The following is an 18,645-nucleotide window of genomic DNA, read 5'->3' on the forward strand; positions in this document are numbered from 1 at the left end:
AATAAATTGATTAAAATGATAAATCTTCTGTCTGTATTACAATAAAATTGTACCGTATGATTCGTCCAAATTTAAATTAATGTTAAAATTGAAGTTAAAGCTATAGTTAAGACTTTAAGATTAAAATTAGACAAGCTTTTAGGTGTATGCAAAACCGGATATATACCGAGTGTATTAAAACTTTGTCTTTATGCCTTCAATTCTTATACGAATAGTTTAAAAGTAGTAGAATGGTGATTATTTGCAATTGCATGATATATTATTGGGCCAAATCGGGTTAAACAAAACTATATGGACTGGGCTAAAAGCTTTCCAGGCTAGCTAGACTGCTGATCTTGGGCCACGGCCTTTTGATAGTTGCAAGATTCATTACATCTAATATTTTCGAATCTTGTTTTATATTTTTTTTTCTTAGGCCACAAAGTAGACATTTGTGGAGGTAACATGTAACTGGGCTTGGTCCACTAAGGGTAGGATTTCATAATGGTGGCAATGAAGCTATATAAGGTGTATTTTACCTATCGTCTTAGAGGAGGCTTTTGGCCTTCACCTTACTTTTTGTATCTGTGAATAGGGGAAACTCCCGGCAGTCACCTTCATTCTCTCACATTTCCTTTCTTCGATGGCAAATCTAGAGCAAGCACGAGAAGAAGATCAAAATGTCGCTTCATTCATCTGGAATACCGGAGAACATTTATTCAACCGACCCCGTTTGTCTCTTCACTTATATTTGTATCCTCGTCTTTCTACAACTTTAATTTGGCCCCAAACACACAAAGTTTTAACAACTTTAATTATGCATGAGTAAGGTTAAATATTTTAATTGAAAATAAACATTTTTAACAACTTTAATTATGCATGAGTAAGGTTAAATATTATTGACATGCAAACAAGACATGCATTTAACACAAACTAACTCCGAACCCGGCTTGAATTACAAAAGTTACATGGGAAATCCCAGGAAAAAACATACATAAGAAAAGTAGAGACTACGACTAGTACCCTATCAGTTGTCTCATTATCGTGAATAAACATGAGGTTTTCTTATTTGGGTCGGCAATCCTCGTATCATCCACTCTTAAGTTGGAGGTGATAACTCTTTTGAGTGTACGTTTTTGTTTTGGTTTGTAGTGTGGTCCCCTAATCCCTATAGGGTTTTGTAGAATGGATAGCATTCATTTTAAACATGCATTTGCATTACATGTTGTTATATTAGTAACATTGCACTTGTGCCAACTATTTTGTTTGTTTTAACTAAAGCACAAAAGAAACATAATCCAACACTAACCATATTACATCACTCCTTTAGGTAAAACTTCTTGTTTACGAGACAATTATAGGACAATTTTAAATATACTACATTGTGACAATTTAAAAATGTAGTATCTTAAGATATATAGTTATAAAATATAGCAAAAGACAAAGAATATGATTATAGTTGTACCCATCCCTTGGGCTTGGGGCATATGACACTTAGGTGCTGTTTGTTTTTGCAGACATAAACTGTCTGCAAGCTGATTTCATCTGTTTTCATGTCTGCAACTGAAGATGTGGTCTGAAGATCTGCAAGCTGAAAATATAAGACTGTTTGTTTTTATAAGCTGATACTGTCTGCATAACTGTCAAACTTATCTCACAAGATAGAAGTCATTTATTCAAGTTACATCTAGTTTTTAGTCTTTGCTTGCCATGCCGATTTGGTTTTGGTGGGTGGTGGAAGGTGGTGGTGGTGGATGGTGGTAGTGGCGGCGGACGGTGGGTAGTGGCGGTGGATGGTGGTGGTGGACAATGGGTGGTGGTGATGGATGGTTTTGGTTGGTGGTGGACGGTGGTGGTGATGGATGGTGGTGGTGGTGGGTGATGGATGGTGGTGGTGGCGGTGATGGATGGTGGTGGTGGTGATGGATGGTGGTGGTGATGGATGGTGGGTGGTGGACGGTGGTGGTGATGGATGGTGGTGGTGGTGGCGGACGGTGGTGGTGATGGATGGTGGGTGGTGGACGGTGGTGGTGATGGATGGTGGGTGGTGGACGGTGGTGGTGGCGGTGATGGATGGTGGTGGTGGTGGCGGTGATGGATGGTGGTGGTGGTGGGTGATGGATGGTGGTGGTGGCGGTGATGGATGGTGGTGGTGGTGGCGGACGGTGGTGGTGATGGATGGTGGGTGGTGGACGGTGGTGGTGATGGATGGTGGGTGGTGGACGGTGGTGGTGGCGGTGGATGGTGGTGGACGGTGGCGGCGGGGTACGGGGGTGGTGGTGGCGGCGTACGGTGGGTGGTGGTGTTGGCGGACGGTGGTAGGAGCAGTGGATGAGAGGGTGGCTGCAAAGGTTTTTTTGTGAAGATGTTTTAAGCAAGATTTCCTTGCTTTTCTTTTAAGATGAAAGAAGATAACTTCAGATCTGTTTTAAGAAAAAAAACAAACAGTCTTCAAGGGTAATGTCTGCGCGCCTGCAGACATTAGCTCCCTTGAAGATGTTTGAAGAAAAAACAAACACCCCCTTAAATGCTGCTCTTAATAAGTTAGCTCAACCCTCTTAAAACTACCCTACTCAAATCAAGGGCCAAAATGAGAGGAGACTTGACCATTATTGATGGCTTCCTTCACCACAAGGTAATTGATTTTATTTGCAAGAAAATGACAATGGCCACCTTTGGAAGGTGACCCATAACACTCATGCATTAAACACACAACTTGACTTGCATTTTGGAAATTTGTCAAGATAGCAAATTCTTTAGGCTCTATATAAAATATAGAAAAAAGATATAAAATCTTCCATATATTGTTTTTAAATTGTCAAAACAAGTTACGAACATAATTGAGCGAACAAAATCAATCTCTTTCGGCTTAATACGCGAAAAGCGGTTTTAATGCATAAGGATTTGATAACAAGAGTCCTAAAATCTCTAGTGATTTTTTAACAGCGTTCGGATCCGAGTTAATATAAAACTTTTAGAAAGTTGATGCTTAATAATGAAAGCATATAATATAATAATAATAATCACTTTTTAACAGCAACCGGAGTTGTTATTCTCAAATCTGAACTCAAATATCACAAAAGTTACATTTTTTTGTTTTTTACACATACCCACCCCATTATAAACTTTTGCAAAATTTATGTCCTATTTTCTTCTTTCACCTTATCTTTTAGATCACACGGTGTGCACTTTAAAGGGTCGGTAAAAGGGGGTGGAACACTGTGTCGGAGAGGTAAGGGGTTGAGGCTTTATTTAGACGAAGAGCGGTATGGGGAGGTGTGGTGGGCCATGAGATGATTTTCAATCTCTCATACATACATGCATACATACATACATACATATAATGGGACGGTAAGGGAGCTTTAAACTACAATAAGGCTTTATTAGTGAGAGCTTTAAAATTTTGTTTTCTACGTGACGGTGACGTAAAATGACGGTAAAGACCCTCTACAACGCACATGTTCTTACGGTGACAAATTAAATCATGTGGCTTTGACAAACTTTTGAGGCACATGGGATGACCTTAACTTCGGTTAATCAATCCTTATTTCACCTAAAACAAACTTAACTTTTAGGTATAAACGATTGTAATGATGATAATATGAGACTAGAGTCATCAAAATAAAGTTTTTTTAGTTGCTTTGAAAATATATTACGCTAAAATTGCAAATGTAGTAGTATCATTATTTTCCACATGAAAAATATAACTTTATATTTAAATTGTGTTTATATAGTTAAATGTTATAGTTTTTATATAATTGTTTTTCGTATCATAAAAATAAATTATTGTGATGACTCATGTGGACCCTTAACCAACAAACTGCATTTAAAACGCGATCTACCAAAGATTTTTGTATAGAATATTTCCAATATTAAATGCCTAAATGAAGGACTTTAATTTAATTATAAAATATAATTTGTTTTAGAGTTTTATTTAGAGGTTTGTTAAGATGTATGAATCGAGGTTGGCTTCTAGCTTTTTCTAATAAAATGTCGCAATCACTTAAAAAAATTGCCACTTTTTAGGTTATTGCTTGCAAGCAGTGAAATAATATTATATTGTGCAACAAAATTTCTAGAAAAGTTATAATTAATCTACCCGTGGTAACTCACCACGTTTACCAATCCAGTTATTACACTTTATCAATCTGTCGTTCACACATCATTTCACATTTTAAAAATAAATTTACTAATAAAAAGATATGTCAATATAAAGACCTTAGACCGACTCAACAAACCTTTTTACGAGTTTTAGTGTATTATATAATTTATATAAATGCACTCCAAATCAAATCCCATTCAGTATACTCATATTATCAAAATATCTTAATGATTTCCGAAAGTTAACATTTAATGATTCGCAAAGAAAACTAGTTGTGATATATCTCAGATAAAAGTTAAAACAAAAATTAGGTGTTAAACCAAAAATTAGGGCAACAACGTAATGTAATCATAACAAGGCGACGTCTTTGTAATAACTAATAACCCACCCTACCCTATATTTTACGAAAAATGGCTTGGCATGTCAATTATTCGAGTGTACTATTACGGAAATGATATTAAATATCGTTCCTATGCTATGTAATGTAAACGTCAAATTGTCATGGCATGTGGCCGACCTCAAGACTTGTATTTACTGAAATTTGTAGATGACAAGATGATGACATCTTGAAAGAGGTACGGAACTCACTCTTCAATATATGAATCTTTTTAAGTTACACAAATAAATCCAAATAGTTTATTTTTAGAAAAAAATAAAAGGAAAACTATAGTCACTCAATAGTATTCGAATATTTTATTTTATTGTAATGTGTAAAATATAGTTCCATGTAATCTTATAAAAAAAAGCTAATACATTTTTAACAATACAAACTATTATTCATAAACTTATATATTTAAGTAATGCATTTCTAGCTTTCATTTTAGTTAAAAAAAAAGCCTCACATAACAATTATATTCAATGTTATAAAAATTTCGTCCAGGCGGCGATTAGTCTCTCATCAGATGCATGCCGCACAACTTTTGCTAAATCAGTCAAACTAGGCGACAATGGCCAAAATCAGTTACAATCGGTAGAAAGTCACCAAATATCATACCAAAATTGGGGCTAGGGTTTCTCCCGGTTGCATCGTATGAACGCCGAAGGAAGGTGAGAAGAAGAAGCAGCGTAAATGTGGTGTGGTAGGTTAGGACGCTGATAAGTTTAGTTATGTTAAAGTAATTTAACATTAAAACTCTCTTAATCTTCACTAGTTTACATTTGCTTCCAAATATGTAAATTTATATACATAAAAGGTCTGATCCGATTAATCAATAGTCGGTACCTGTCAAAATTAAAAAATAAAACTCTAGTGTCCGGTATTCCACGACATCTAGAGGTTAACTCCTCAAAACATAAGCTTTATATAAATGCATGTAAATACACTCCAACCTTATTTTACAAGCAAGCAAACAAACCAACCCTTTAACACCCCAACCATCCACCGGAAAAATGCCCGTCGGCTACGACGGCGCGACCGTCGCCTTCCTAAGACGCGAACTCGAAGCCTCCTTGTTCAAAATCGGTTCACTCGAAAAAGAAAACCACGAACTAAAACAAGAAACAACTCGTTTAAAGTCGCAAATCACCGCATTAAAAGCGTATGATCTCGAAAGGAAATCAGTCCTATGGAAGAAGCTACAAAACACAATGGATGAGCCACCACAAAAGCCTAAGCTTCATATTGATGTACCCGTAGTAAATAAACCAAATTCATGTTATGAAGAATTAGAACCAAAGCCACCACCACCTTCGCCACCGCAGTGGCTGCAGAGACGAGTAACGGCTCCACCGCCTCCACCACCACCGTTACCGTCGACCCCAGTTGGGTTGAAGGCGGTTCGAAGAGTCCCGGCGGTGATGGAGTTTTATAGATCGCTTATGAAAAGAGAAAGTACGTACAAAGAAAACAAGAATGGTGTGACCGGGTTGGTACCGGTTACTTATTCTCGTGATATGATCGGAGAGATCGAAAACCGGTCCACTTATCTTAGCTCGGTAAGCCTTCTTTATTACATGGATGATGGATCATCCTATAGCTTTGAAGATTATTGGTTCAAAACGGCGGTTTGGACAATATCTACTATCATGGGTTGAATTACGAAAATTATTGGTCAGATCAGTCATTCGGTCAATCTTCGAATGCTAACAAAAAAGTCAAACTTCAAAGATTCTTTGTCGGAACAGCTGTTAGGCCAATATCCGAGCAGTGAAAAAATAAGTTTGAAGATTATTGGTTATAACGATCGTTTTAATAATATTCGGACGTTGTTCTGACCATGGGAGGTCAAACTTTGAAAACAATTGGTTAGGACTAAGGGTGTGTAAACAAGCCAAGCCCAAGCTCGACTAGGCTTGAGCTCGGTTTGTTTTAACTTACGAGAGCTTGTGCTCAAGCTTGAGTCGTTTATGCCCTTTTTTATAAAGCTTGAGTTCGGTTCGTGAGTTGTTTTTTAAAGCCCGGGCTTAGCTCAATATTATTTATCAGCTACATTATATTCTCTTTTACTTAAAAAAAATATATTTTGAGAAAAAAATTAAATGAGCCTAAACACTGCTAGAGCTCGTGTAACACCTTAAATGAGCCAAAGCTCGGTTGGCGCTCGGTTGTGTGTATGAAATTAATACATAGAAGTACAAAATAGGCTAAACTCAAAAATACACTAAGGCTTGACGGGCCTAAACAAGTTTCCATACAAGGCTCGGGCTCGAGCTCAATAATCGTTTCGAGTTTTATCGATCTCCACTTGAGTAGCTCGGGATCGGCTCAGCTTGTTTGCACCCTAGTTAAAATGGTCGTTCAGCCAAAATTTGGACGACCTTGTGATCATTGACAATCAAACTTTGAAAACATTATCTAATTATAACTCCTAAGTCTTAACATTCCAATCTTGTAATCTAAGTTTCATACAACATTTGAAACATATATTTATGATATGAAAGAGTGACTATATTAATTGTGACATGATAGATAAAATCGGATGTGGAGAAATACGGTGAACGGTTGAATTTTGTGATAAGAGAAGTGGAGAGTGCAAGTTTTACAAAGATTTCAGAAGTGGAGACATTTGTGAAGTGGATTGACGGTGAATTATCGTGTCTAGTGGACGAAAGGGCGGTATTAAAGCACTTCCCGCACTGGCCAGAGCGAAAAGCAGATGCCTTGCGGGAAGCAGCTTTCAGTTACCGAGATTTAAAAAATCTTGAAACTGAGGTTTTAGCGTTTGAGAGTTATCCTACGCAAGTGGTCTTTGAATCGTTAAGGAAGATGCAAGCACTTCAAGACAGGTAATTAATTAATTAACTAAGGTTGATTAACCCTTTTAACAACTAATATCTACTACAAAAGCTATTTAACCTGCTTGCAGGATTTGAACTCTCGACCTATAAAGGGAGGGGTACATATTACATCATCTAATATCATTGGGCTAATTCCCTTAGGTTAATGTTGATTAATTTAATTAGTGAATGAAACTATAATAATTAATTTGCTTTTAGATTGGAGTCGAGAATTAGTGGAGTGGAGAGAACGAGAGAAGGTACGAGTAAGAGATACAAGGAGCTACAAATCCCATGGCAATGGCTCATGGATGCAGGACTCGTCGGTCAGGTAATGTTATTTTACACGATATCTCACGAGGTTTTTTTTTTAATTTTTTTATTGGATGCACATGATTTTTAAAGCTAATTAATTTATGGAAACATATAGATAAAGCTAAGTTCACTTAAACTAGCACGAGAATGCATGCAAAGGATAACCAAAGAATTAGACCATATACGGGACAGGGATATGTTGCTTCAAGGTGTTCGATTTGCTTTTCGGGTTCATCAGGTAATTGTTTAACAAGATAGTTAAGTTTTCACATATATTTTGGAAGTTAGTTATGTTTCAAATAGTTTTTCTCTTTTTAAAAAATAAATTTCATGGGACAAACTTTTTACACAAGAAAATGAATAAACCCTAAATAGTGAAATATATTATTTTTGGAGGAAAAGTATTGTGTAACTAAATGTTCCATGCATCTAGTTTGTAGGAGGGTTTGACACAGAGACTATACATGCTTTTGAAGAACTTAAGAAGATTGGGAGCATAATTAAATCATGGATAGGAGATTAAACATGATTAATGTTCTAATTTAATTGCGAGGATATGTGTGTATGTGTATAAAGTTATGGAAAATAGTTACTTGGTTTTTGAGAGGAGTGGTTTTGATGAGAGGAGTGATTTTTTATAGAAAAAATTTTATTTTGTATGTAGCTATTACACTATATAACATTACACAATATGTATATGTTATATACAAATTAATTTTTCAAGGAATGGATATGGATTTCTGTTAATGGTATCTTTAAATTTGAAAGGGGCTATAACATAAAATGTTTCTTTTTCTTTTTGTAATGACAATTTAATCTACTTTTTATAATACTACACCAATATCAATCACGAGACTTGAAACCTCGAGTTTCAAGTAAAAAAGATGTTTAGCGTCATAAAGAAAATAATACAGACGGTCTGACCGGTTCGGCCTAAAGCCCAAAAAGAAAGTTATATTGGGCCTTTGTAGACATCTAGTCCATGAGGTGATGAGGAGAGCATTTAGAAGATTAGATCTACTAGAATTCTATCTTGGCCGAACAACATCAACCTATTTATTCTAAATGCCTGTACACTAAACCGGTCCGGTCTGGTCAGGTTTCGCTTTAGGCTATCGGTTTTTAATAATATAGATCGAGTATTAGGTATTACACGTTCTATCATTTCCAACCCGATACATGAATTTAACGCCTTTAATTTACCGTCTACAACATTTAACTGTCAGTTTTCAGGCGACAGTAAACTTTTTGTTTAAATAGTTAGTTTCTATGCATTACTTTGTAGTGTGTACATTTTATATGTGCCACTGTGTGTATTTATAATATTTGTTTTAAAATGAATATTGTGCACATGGAACTAGAAGCTTTGACCAAGTCAAACACACCCACTGTTTCCTTAATTCTTGTGTCTCCAAAAACATGATCACAATATTTATTTAAGAAAAAAGCTGGTTGATCTTCATAACAAATCAGTATTATATATGTTTGTTGTTTGGAGCCGTGCTAAAATAACTAACTAAGATTCAGTCAGCGAATTGGTTTATTTTTTAATTTAAGTCATGTTTCAAAGTATAAAATATGATTTAAAAAGCAGCTAAAATATAATTATGAGTCATGACCGTATAGCTTAAAAGGACATATTAATAATTATTCAAACAAAAGATACTTGAAACCATCAATATACTTGAAAATTTGTGAAAATCATTTTTAAATACTAAATTTTTAAATACTTATTATTTCATTCTTTTTATATGTCATAAACTTTACCAAAATCAAAAAGATTACAAAATATATATCTATTTTGTGAAATTACCTATATGTAGCTCATAATCTACATATATTTACCTCGCATACATATATGTACGTAACTTCGCAAGATACACGTATCTACGTACTTCCGCAATCTATATACTTTTTTTTTGGGTTTGACGAAGATTAGTAACATAAAAAAAAGAATTAAAAAAATAAAATTGTAAAGTTAATGTTTAGAAGTGGGTTTCACGAGTTTTTAAGTTAAATGGGGTTTTCGTTAGAAACCTTCTCAATCTCAATGAGTATTCTGAGAGTTTTGTATAAACTATATCTCAAAGCAGAGAATTGCATGCTAATACTTTCAATCATTTATATTTCTCTCATTGCAAATAACCTAGAATATGTAATTAATTAGGTTTCTAATTATGGTTATTATTATTATTTTGTTCTTTTCTTTTCTTTTTCTTTTGAACGGGCCATGTCTTTTTGTAACCTCAAAAGATCCACATGATTGATTCAATGTATATAAATTATTATTCATCAAATGTTGTCTTGTTCTCTTCCTTAACTCTATTAGTTACGTGTTGAATACATAATACACCTTTCAAATAAATTTATATAACACGCTATGTTCTATATATTTTATAGCATCTCCAATGTTAGTTCCTATAAAACTCCATAAACTATGTAGCTCACGACCTTGAGCTCCACAATGCAAGCAGGTCGGTCTGGTCGTCTTTTCTTGTCCGGCCTTCTACCACATCATCCAGATCTTGGGTTCCCACATACGTTTGAGATGCTCAAATAATATTAATATTGGGCAAGTAACTATTTATGGTAAATGAGGTTAAAGTAAGTAAGATTAAAGTTAAGGATGTTTGAAGGAGTTCATGTGGGACAACACATGTGTGATGAAAACTGAAACCTAAACAATGGCATGATTGCATATGGCACACGTGGAGGCATGTGTTTCTGTGTACTAAAAGATGCATGTGGGATTTATGAACAAACAAGACACAGATAGTACTCCACGCTCCAAGAATTGTACCTACCATTAATACTAGTTTAACCTAACACTCTTACTCTTACTACAAGAATGTTGCCCACACGTGCGATCCCACCTTCCACGGATCCTCCAAACACCAACTCTTTTATTTCACCTTCCCTCAATCGTCACTATCATTAACTAAACTTTTATTATTATTATTATTATTATTATTATTATTATTATTATTATTATTTGTTATTATTGTTATTTCATCATTTATTTTATAGGTTTCATGAACGAGTTGATATAATTCATAAAAACTAAAACGCACAAAATGATTATTGAATAACTTGTTATATTAGATAAGATACAAGATATAACTCGAACTTTTTACACATAACTCATTGATCAACCCTGACTCGGTTGTTATTCAATGTTTAACCATAACTTAGTTTATTTAGATTAATCTTAACTTGTTATCGAAGACATGACCATTTTTAATAGTAAGGACCCGAGCATCCTGACAAAAGGATCACCCTCTTGCCCAAAGAACATAAGGTGGTGACTAGGGCCACTCACGCAGAGGTAAACTCGCAACCAAGAAAACTGTTTGGCTCAACCTGGACCAACTTGCTCTAGGAGAGACTTGAACCCACTAACAATTATGATTACAACGCAATTAAGCTATTAGTTATGGGCTAACTAGCATGTGTAAGTTAAAGCATCACTATAGTGCCACCTGGTTTCTTGATAATGGGCATTAACACAATAACGAAAATGGGGAAAAATGTTAAACGACACCCTTGATTTTTGCGGCGTGGTATTTGGGGTGTGATCAAGCATACGTGGTACCAATAACACCCCTAGTTAGCGCACAACACCCAGTCTTAGTCTATATATTGTAATTAGGAAAAATAACCAGCTTGTTAATATTGATATCTCAAATTATCAATTTAAATACAGTACAATTAGAAAACATAATTAACTATTACCGACTTATCAATATATGTCTTTCAAATTCACCGGACTATAACCTGGAGTCTGAAATTACCAACAAATCTTGATTGGTGTCTTTCTTTTAATATGTTTGTTTAGTCGTGTTTTGTTATTAATTAATAAATTATTAATACAATAAATGATGGGATAATAAGCCCATGCATTTGATTTGTCTAGGTACGGCCCATATCTATGGTCCTAACTCCTAATGGCTACTACTACTACTAGCCTACGTGTGCCCAAATAATTATTGACCCGAAGCCCACCGGGTATGGGTATGGGTTTTGCCAATGGCTAGTACAACAGTGTCTAGCTGTCCTCCATGTGATTCTTTATCACTTTCTTTTTCCTTTTATTTTTTTCTTGTAGTATTTACACTTAAACCTATAGATATGCAAAACCTATGGATATGATGCATAACCTATAACCACAATTTCTTCAAATTATTGTGACACATTTTATATTTGTTAATTGTTAAACTTATAATATTATTATTGTTGTTGTTGGTAACTTGGTATTAGTTAATAAATATTAAACATGAGAGAATGGTTTGACACATTTGAAATATATATAAGATATAAGATATAGAGACAGAAAAGAGACATACATAAAAGATAAAACACACCTACGGAGACCAACACAACTGGCACTTTATGATTTACTTGCTTACTTCAATTGCTGTACATGACGACAAAATTAGTCTAAGATTTCCCTCTGATTTATCTTTTGTTCTTTCTCATATACAAATTAAATTAAATATCAGACTACTCAACTCAATATATATGCACACACAAACATATGTAACAAGTCACACAACCATCTCATTACACATACACAAATATTTATTTTGGTTCTTGATAATTAATAACAAATGGAAGGTTTTTTTGGTTCAGAAAGTAGTAGTGGGTGTGAATCTGGATGGACTGTGTACTTGGAACACTCACATTCTAACAAAACTCACAAGAATAATGAAGATGGTTACATATGTAAACAAGACTCATTTACATATGTAACTGATGAACAAGAAGAAGAAGATATGTCAATGGTTTCAGATGCATCTTCTGGACCACAACATGTTCAAGAACAAGAAGATGAATGCTTTAAGTATAACAATAACAACAATGGTGGTGCATACACAAATGGGAAAATGAAAAAGATTCATAAAGATTCTAAATTTAATAAAAAGATTCATGACTTGCCTTTGCCTTCTTTTCTTGATGATACTGCCAGCTCACCCTTCTTCAACTTCTCAAATGTAAGTATTTTTTTTATAAAGATATGTTTTTTATTAAAATTTTTTATAATTAATTTATTGGTTTCTTGACAGAACAATCTAACAGTGCCAAGCAAGAATGGTTCAATGGTGGAAAATGAAATGATAGACTACTCACAAGGCTATTCCACAACCTACTTTAAGGTACTTTATATTTATTATTATTTTTTTTAAATAACTAGCATTATTGGGTTTGATATAAATAGAATGATTAGAATTTACACCAATTAGTTGTTGAATTATGTAGGGAGAATCTGCATTTCAAGATCACTTTGGGTTTTTCCACAATGTCTCTGGTGCTCAAGTGCAACAAAACCAGTTAAGTTCACTGTTTTTATTTTTATTTTAAATTTTAACATTGTGGACAAATAATAAAATGTACATATGACTATATATGCACAGATGGTTAGCAGGCAAGAGGTGGGGATGAAATTATTCAGTTTCAAGTTCTTGAAGTTGTTTACAAGAAGTGGCATGGTTTATCACAATAGGAATTAAGATCCAAAATGAGAGATCTTGTTCCTATTTTCATTTTGCAATTTTTTTGATTTATTTTTTATTTTGTTTTATTTTTTTGGGTTTTTTAGATGTTAAGTTTGTCAATTGCAATGAAAACAAGGTGAGGGAAAAAGATATCTTGTGAAATGATTTCCTGTGTTCACCAGAAATTAATTTTCTTGTCAACAAATGTTTCTCCAAGTACCAGAGTAGAAATAGCTAAATTCAAACCATTCAACAAATCTTAATGCATGAACTATGTACAATAAATTTTACTTCACGTCTATTTTTTGACACCATTTTTAGTACTTAAACCATTTTGTCATATATGCATTTTGTATAGTTGTCCACTAAAATATGTTTAAAAAAGGATATGACCAAACAAAGAGAGTGCAATAAAATATCTCTTGTGTTTTGGATTAACTACTTTGTAGAGAGATTACAATAAAAGATAAGTATAGCTAATAGACTAATGATAACTATAATGTCTAAACTCAAAGATAACTGAAATAATACATGTATAATCAAAATATCGCGTAATACACTCTTAGATGTAAGACGTTCGGAGCAACATGTATTATGGAATACAATGTAGCAAGTTGAGTAAAGAGTCCCTTGGTGAGGATGTCTGCAATTTGAATAACAGTCGAAGTGTAACGAACTCATAGAGTCTTTGGTAATATCACATTCTAAATGAAATGTAAGTCAATCACATGAATATATGTTGTGTATAGGCATATCGATCAACAGTATTCTAAAAACTAGAAACTCTCATTGTCTTAATGATGCTCCCATCTAATGTTTCCATGAGAGATATTTCTCGTTGGTTAATTAACAAATACAAAGCGTTCAAGATATGTAGAATTTGCTTGTGACGGTGTTGTGGTAGTCAGAGTGGCCGTAATTAGGAAGTGACAACTTTTGAGGGGGGCAGGGAGGGTGACGGTTCCCGGCCTGATCATATGATGTTTACTAGAAATAACGTATGATTTACGAGTGAGAAGAAACAATATATCACAAACAGTTGGTAATTTGATACATTTTGTAACAATTGCGTTATAAGTTAAGAATACGTGTAATAGTAGAATGTTTAACATATGATTCAATGACGTGTTATTTGATGCTCTCATTGTATCCAATAAGAGCACTTGTAATAAGCATATCCGTACATATCTGAATGGTGAGGTGAAAGACAGAGGGTGAATGGGTGTCTAAAGATTAAATACAATTATCCAACACGATAATCGTAAGATTTGAACAGCAATTGCATGAAATAACATATATTTTACCCGTGGTAGTTTATAGAATTTTGAGATTATTGATAAAATAATTAAGCAAGGTATTTTTTTTTTACTACATGAGGTACAACTTGGTAGGCCTCAATAAAACATTGGGAAAAGGCATTTGTCTCAAATATTAACTAGGATGATGTCTCTTAATGTCCTGACAGAATTCACCCTCTTATTGTTTTTGAGTGTTTAATTTTGTTGAATATTCAAGATCTGCATGCAAGTATTTATGACTGCCATTAGATTTTAAATCCAGTTAAACTTCATAGGTTTCTAATAACCAAACTTCATACATCCATTATACCATTGACAATTAAAAATAAACAAGTTGCAAAGTTTAATCTTAACTATTGTATGATATAAGGGTTTAGGTGGAATGTGACAATACTATAATGAAAAGTCTAGTTTTAAAAATGTTACTGGTATTAGGGAATATAAGTTAGCTTAAGAAAGATTAATATCGGCATTTAGATAAAAAGACAGAAATAATGTCACGAGAAAGGGTTGATGATATATATATTTTTAATTTAAATATAGAAAAAGTCAAAGCGTTATGATAATTTGGAGCTTAATGCAATTACAGCTGTACCTTACATCATCTTGATAAAGACCTGAGATCCTGCTTGATCCAACGGAACATGCTACTCATTCTTGGAAGTATATACATATATTATATCTATCTATTACCTCTATAGTCAAGACTTTAACTTCGTTTCTTTAATATGATTATTATATGTTTCTCTTTTTTTTTTTGAATGGTGAATGCTACAAACATAAGCATACAATCAATACTAAGACCTAGGTGAATTAACAAAATTAAAATAAACTAACTTGACCATAAAAAAGATGAAAGTTTCTTCATGTTCTTCACCTATAGAACATGTTTGTCTTGATTTCCTCGCATATTGTTGTTGAAACTTTGTCCTGAGGTCGCCATATAAACCAACAACCGGATGAAAAGGTTTGAGTTGATGTTTCTCTTTGAGAGTTTCCAACGAGGAATTTTGTTCATATACACCACCAATGGTATTTTATTTGTTTCACAATGAATTGGATTGAAAGTCAAAGTATTACTCACTGGTCGTAATAATCCATATTCATTGTCGCTAAAGACAATCCCAGCCTAATTTTCATTTTGATGTTTCAAAACATTCTGATTGTCATAAAAATCAATAAATTGGTTTTTACAAGAAAACGTAGTTGCTATTCTAGTTAGATTGTAATTACTGATTACATATTAAAAAAAAAGAAAAAATTAAAAGTGTCATTATTCACATTGTCAATATAAATTATTATTGAATAATAGGTTATTGTTTGGATTATTGCTAAGTAAATTAACTATGAGCAACATGATCAAATTTGTTTACATTATTATTGCACACGAATTGAAGTGATAAGAATCCAAAAGGAGAGGAGAAGAGAAGAGAAGAGACTAGGGCATGGGAGAAAACATTCATGTCTTATCATCCAAAAACATTGGTTGTCACAATTCATTAAAATTGGTACCATATCACCGCTACCAATTGTTCCCGTTTCTTATAACATTATGTGTTCTCCCATCACACCATACCTACATGCATATGTCATTGCCTTCCATTCCTTTTGGTCTAAATCATAGTTATTATTGTTAGGGTGTATGCACACGGAACGGCGGAAACAACGCACAATCAATGATCATCACACATAAAATAAAACCAACACGAGAACACACAATTTCCATGGAAAATCTACTTTCACATGCTGCAACCAGGGTTTAACTTTTACTACAGTGCAAAATGTACAAACTATGACATAGAGATTACATATAGGGATTCTAACTTATGCAACAAGAAAACTACACGGGCTTAAATAATATAATTAAGGTCAGCCCTGTCGTATCGTGCTTTAATAAACCAAGCTCGATAACCTCTTTGTTGCCTTCAAACTAGGACAAGAATGAACCTTCACCAACCCAACAGTTTCCTTTATTGGCTTACATAACTATTCACTTCACGTACACATCAACCATAAGCTTTAGTTACTAAAATGTGACTATTGATAAGTAGGATCAAAGAAGACTTCAATCCGAACTCGTTCATATGGGTAATAACAAGGGAAGAAAGACAGGCCTTGAATCACTTGAATGAGAAAAATGGTGTAAATTTTCATTTTAAGTACGTAATATTGTTTATGAGTGCGAATATGTTTCGGTGATGTAGTCTTGGTGCTTTTAACTTTTTAAAGGCTAGTTACTTGCTAGTCCTCCTTGTTTTTTTAATGATATTGGGTTGTTAAAGAAAAAAAAAGACAAAATTAAATAAACAACTGGCACCCATAGTCTCATTGGAGTTAGTTTGTTCATGACATAATTTATAGATCCAACAATATAATGTTTGGATGAAAGAAGAAAATCAGATTTTACCAAAGCAAAATCTAGTACAACCTCCCAATCAGATCTTTTAGATTTTGCTGATCCACCAAATGTAATCCAATCATGATAAAAAGATTCGGGGCACATGTTTCTCATAAATGCGCATTTTTTGTGTCACAATGGTTATAATCATCAAATGATTTAGATAAAATCAAACATGAAATATATAGTTGGATATATTGAAGTGACACTTGAGTTTCTAGGCACAAAACGAAACTAAAACCACCGACGTTCGTTATGTATCTCTTATATGTTCTTGCAAGACTGATTGCACGTGTTATGTAATGCTTTTAGTTTGTGACGGTTAATGAAAAAAATGTGCGAGAGGTAGTGATCTGCTTGGTTTGAATTTAGAACCTTACATTATTAGAATTACGAAAAGGCTAATGTTTGAGTTTTTGTTTTGATTACTTGTGCATTACTAGTTTACTACTCACGATTTGCTTTTGGAAAAGTTAATACCGAGACTTGGATATAAAAAGGAACATTGCAATGACACACTTGACATTTTATTAAGATTGTACCTTAGAAGTTATATAAGAAAGGCAAAATAGACGCGAAACTAGTTATTATAATAAAATAAACTAAAACTTTAGAAAGAATTTACTTGGAAAACTTGTGCATTAGGGTATAAATAAGCTGTAAATAACTATTCATGAAGGCACATGTTTTACGGTACAAATGCTTAATTTTATGCGCAATATACTTGCGTTAATGTGACACGAAGCTTAAATTAATATAGGACATTAGGACTCGTGTCGTTGTATTGTTGGATAAAAATCATTTGTAAAATAAAAGGTTCACAGACTATAGTTTCAAATCAAGCCCAAACGAAGATGCAACTTTATGTGACCCGAACTGATCCAATCCAAATCAAGCCTAGGCTGCTGCTTTTCAGCCTCTTTAATTCCCATGTTGCCGGGCTGCACCATGTTTTCCTTGTGGACTGATAGGTGGGCTTGCATGCACTTGAATCTTGATTCCTATTTCTTCTTTTTATTCGTTTCTTGCACCACCGGGGATGGATGAAATGAGCAAATTCGGTACATGTACCGATTTGATACCGTCGTTAGTGGTACCGAATCAGTATCAAAGTTTTGAGTTTTGGGATCGATACGGTAACGGTATTTCTCGAAATTTTACATTCAATACCGGTAACGTCCTAGTACCGTAACGATACCAGTACCAATAATTTGTGATTTTTGGGATTGATATTTTCGGTACGAACGACTCCAATTAAATCATGATGATGATCCAGGTAACTATTATTTAAGGGTGTGTTTGGGATTCCTTATTTAAGTCCAAAAGGACTTTATGTGAAAATGAATTATAAACTTATGACTTTTTGAAAAGGAGTTTGTATAACAGTGTTTGGATTAACTTATGTTAATAAGTTGTTTTTTAAGGAGTGTTTGAGAATATTATACCCTTTAAGTTAATAAGTTAGAGAATCATAACTTTTCAAAACCCTCTTATTTTGCCTTGGCCATAAATTAAAAACCATTAGTCCTTATGGTTTGCCAAACACCTTTTACACATTATTAACTTTTCAAAATGTTTATAAGTTATAAGTTGGTGGAAATAAGGAATCCCAAACACCCCCTAAATAATATCTGTTGATCAGATTATGACCGGTTTTTGCCCGATTTTGACCGGTTTCTATTTAATTAACCGGTTTTGGTGTAGAAAATTACAATCATCATAAACGATTTTACATAATCAGTTTTAAACCGGTTTGATTTCAGCTCGACTTTCAAGTTGATTCAGTTCAATGCCCCCCCCCCCCTCCCCCAACCCCCAAGCTGACTTAACTAAATCAGTTGGTCA

At 33.9% G+C, this 18,645-nt stretch overlaps 2 protein-coding genes across 3 annotated transcripts; both read left to right on the forward strand.

Annotated features, from left to right (window-relative positions):
* The first annotated feature begins 5,332 nt into the window (after positions 1-5,332).
* On the forward strand, positions 5,333-8,335 carry LOC143579930 (INCREASED PETAL GROWTH ANISOTROPY 1-like protein 1). The gene is made up of 5 exons (XM_077063105.1): positions 5,333-6,016; positions 6,990-7,306; positions 7,517-7,628; positions 7,728-7,850; positions 8,046-8,335. Exons 1-5 carry the CDS (start codon positions 5,471-5,473, stop codon positions 8,133-8,135), a joined length of 1,188 nt encoding a protein of 395 aa, XP_076919220.1. The 5' UTR covers positions 5,333-5,470; the 3' UTR covers positions 8,136-8,335.
* A 3,636-nt stretch (positions 8,336-11,971) lies between these two features.
* On the forward strand, positions 11,972-13,266 carry LOC143579931 (protein SOB FIVE-LIKE 5-like). 2 transcript variants are annotated; one of them, XM_077063107.1, is made up of 4 exons: positions 11,972-12,603; positions 12,676-12,765; positions 12,869-12,944; positions 13,024-13,266. In XM_077063107.1, the coding sequence occupies exons 1-4, from the start codon at positions 12,220-12,222 to the stop codon at positions 13,029-13,031; spliced, it is 558 nt and encodes a 185-aa protein (XP_076919222.1). In that variant the 5' UTR covers positions 11,972-12,219; the 3' UTR covers positions 13,032-13,266. The 2 variants fall into 2 exon arrangements, with proteins under 2 accessions (XP_076919222.1, XP_076919221.1); XM_077063106.1 differs by having other exon boundaries at positions 11,974-12,603; positions 12,869-12,939.
* Positions 13,267-18,645: the final 5,379 nt, after the last annotated feature.

Source organism: Bidens hawaiensis, unplaced genomic scaffold (assembly GCF_021521415.1).
Source record: "Bidens hawaiensis isolate Kalapana, Puna unplaced genomic scaffold, B.hawaiensis_p1.1 tig00030168_1, whole genome shotgun sequence".
Taxonomy (NCBI): domain Eukaryota; kingdom Viridiplantae; phylum Streptophyta; class Magnoliopsida; order Asterales; family Asteraceae; genus Bidens; species Bidens hawaiensis.

Excerpts from the sequence above, each read along its gene's own strand:
- LOC143579930 (XM_077063105.1), top strand. The coding sequence starts at position 5,471 with ATGCCCGTCGGCTACGACGGCGCGACCGTCGCCTTCCTAAGACGCGAA. Across the intron at positions 6,017-6,989 it reads GGTCCACTTATCTTAGCTCG|ATAAAATCGGATGTGGAGAA; the intron begins GTAAGCCTTCTT and ends GTGACATGATAG. Across the intron at positions 7,307-7,516 it reads ATGCAAGCACTTCAAGACAG|ATTGGAGTCGAGAATTAGTG; the intron begins GTAATTAATTAA and ends ATTTGCTTTTAG.
- LOC143579931 (XM_077063106.1), top strand. The coding sequence starts at position 12,220 with ATGGAAGGTTTTTTTGGTTCAGAAAGTAGTAGTGGGTGTGAATCTGGA. Across the intron at positions 12,766-12,868 it reads ATTCCACAACCTACTTTAAG|GGAGAATCTGCATTTCAAGA; the intron begins GTACTTTATATT and ends TGAATTATGTAG. Across the intron at positions 12,940-13,023 it reads GCTCAAGTGCAACAAAACCA|ATGGTTAGCAGGCAAGAGGT; the intron begins GTTAAGTTCACT and ends ATATATGCACAG.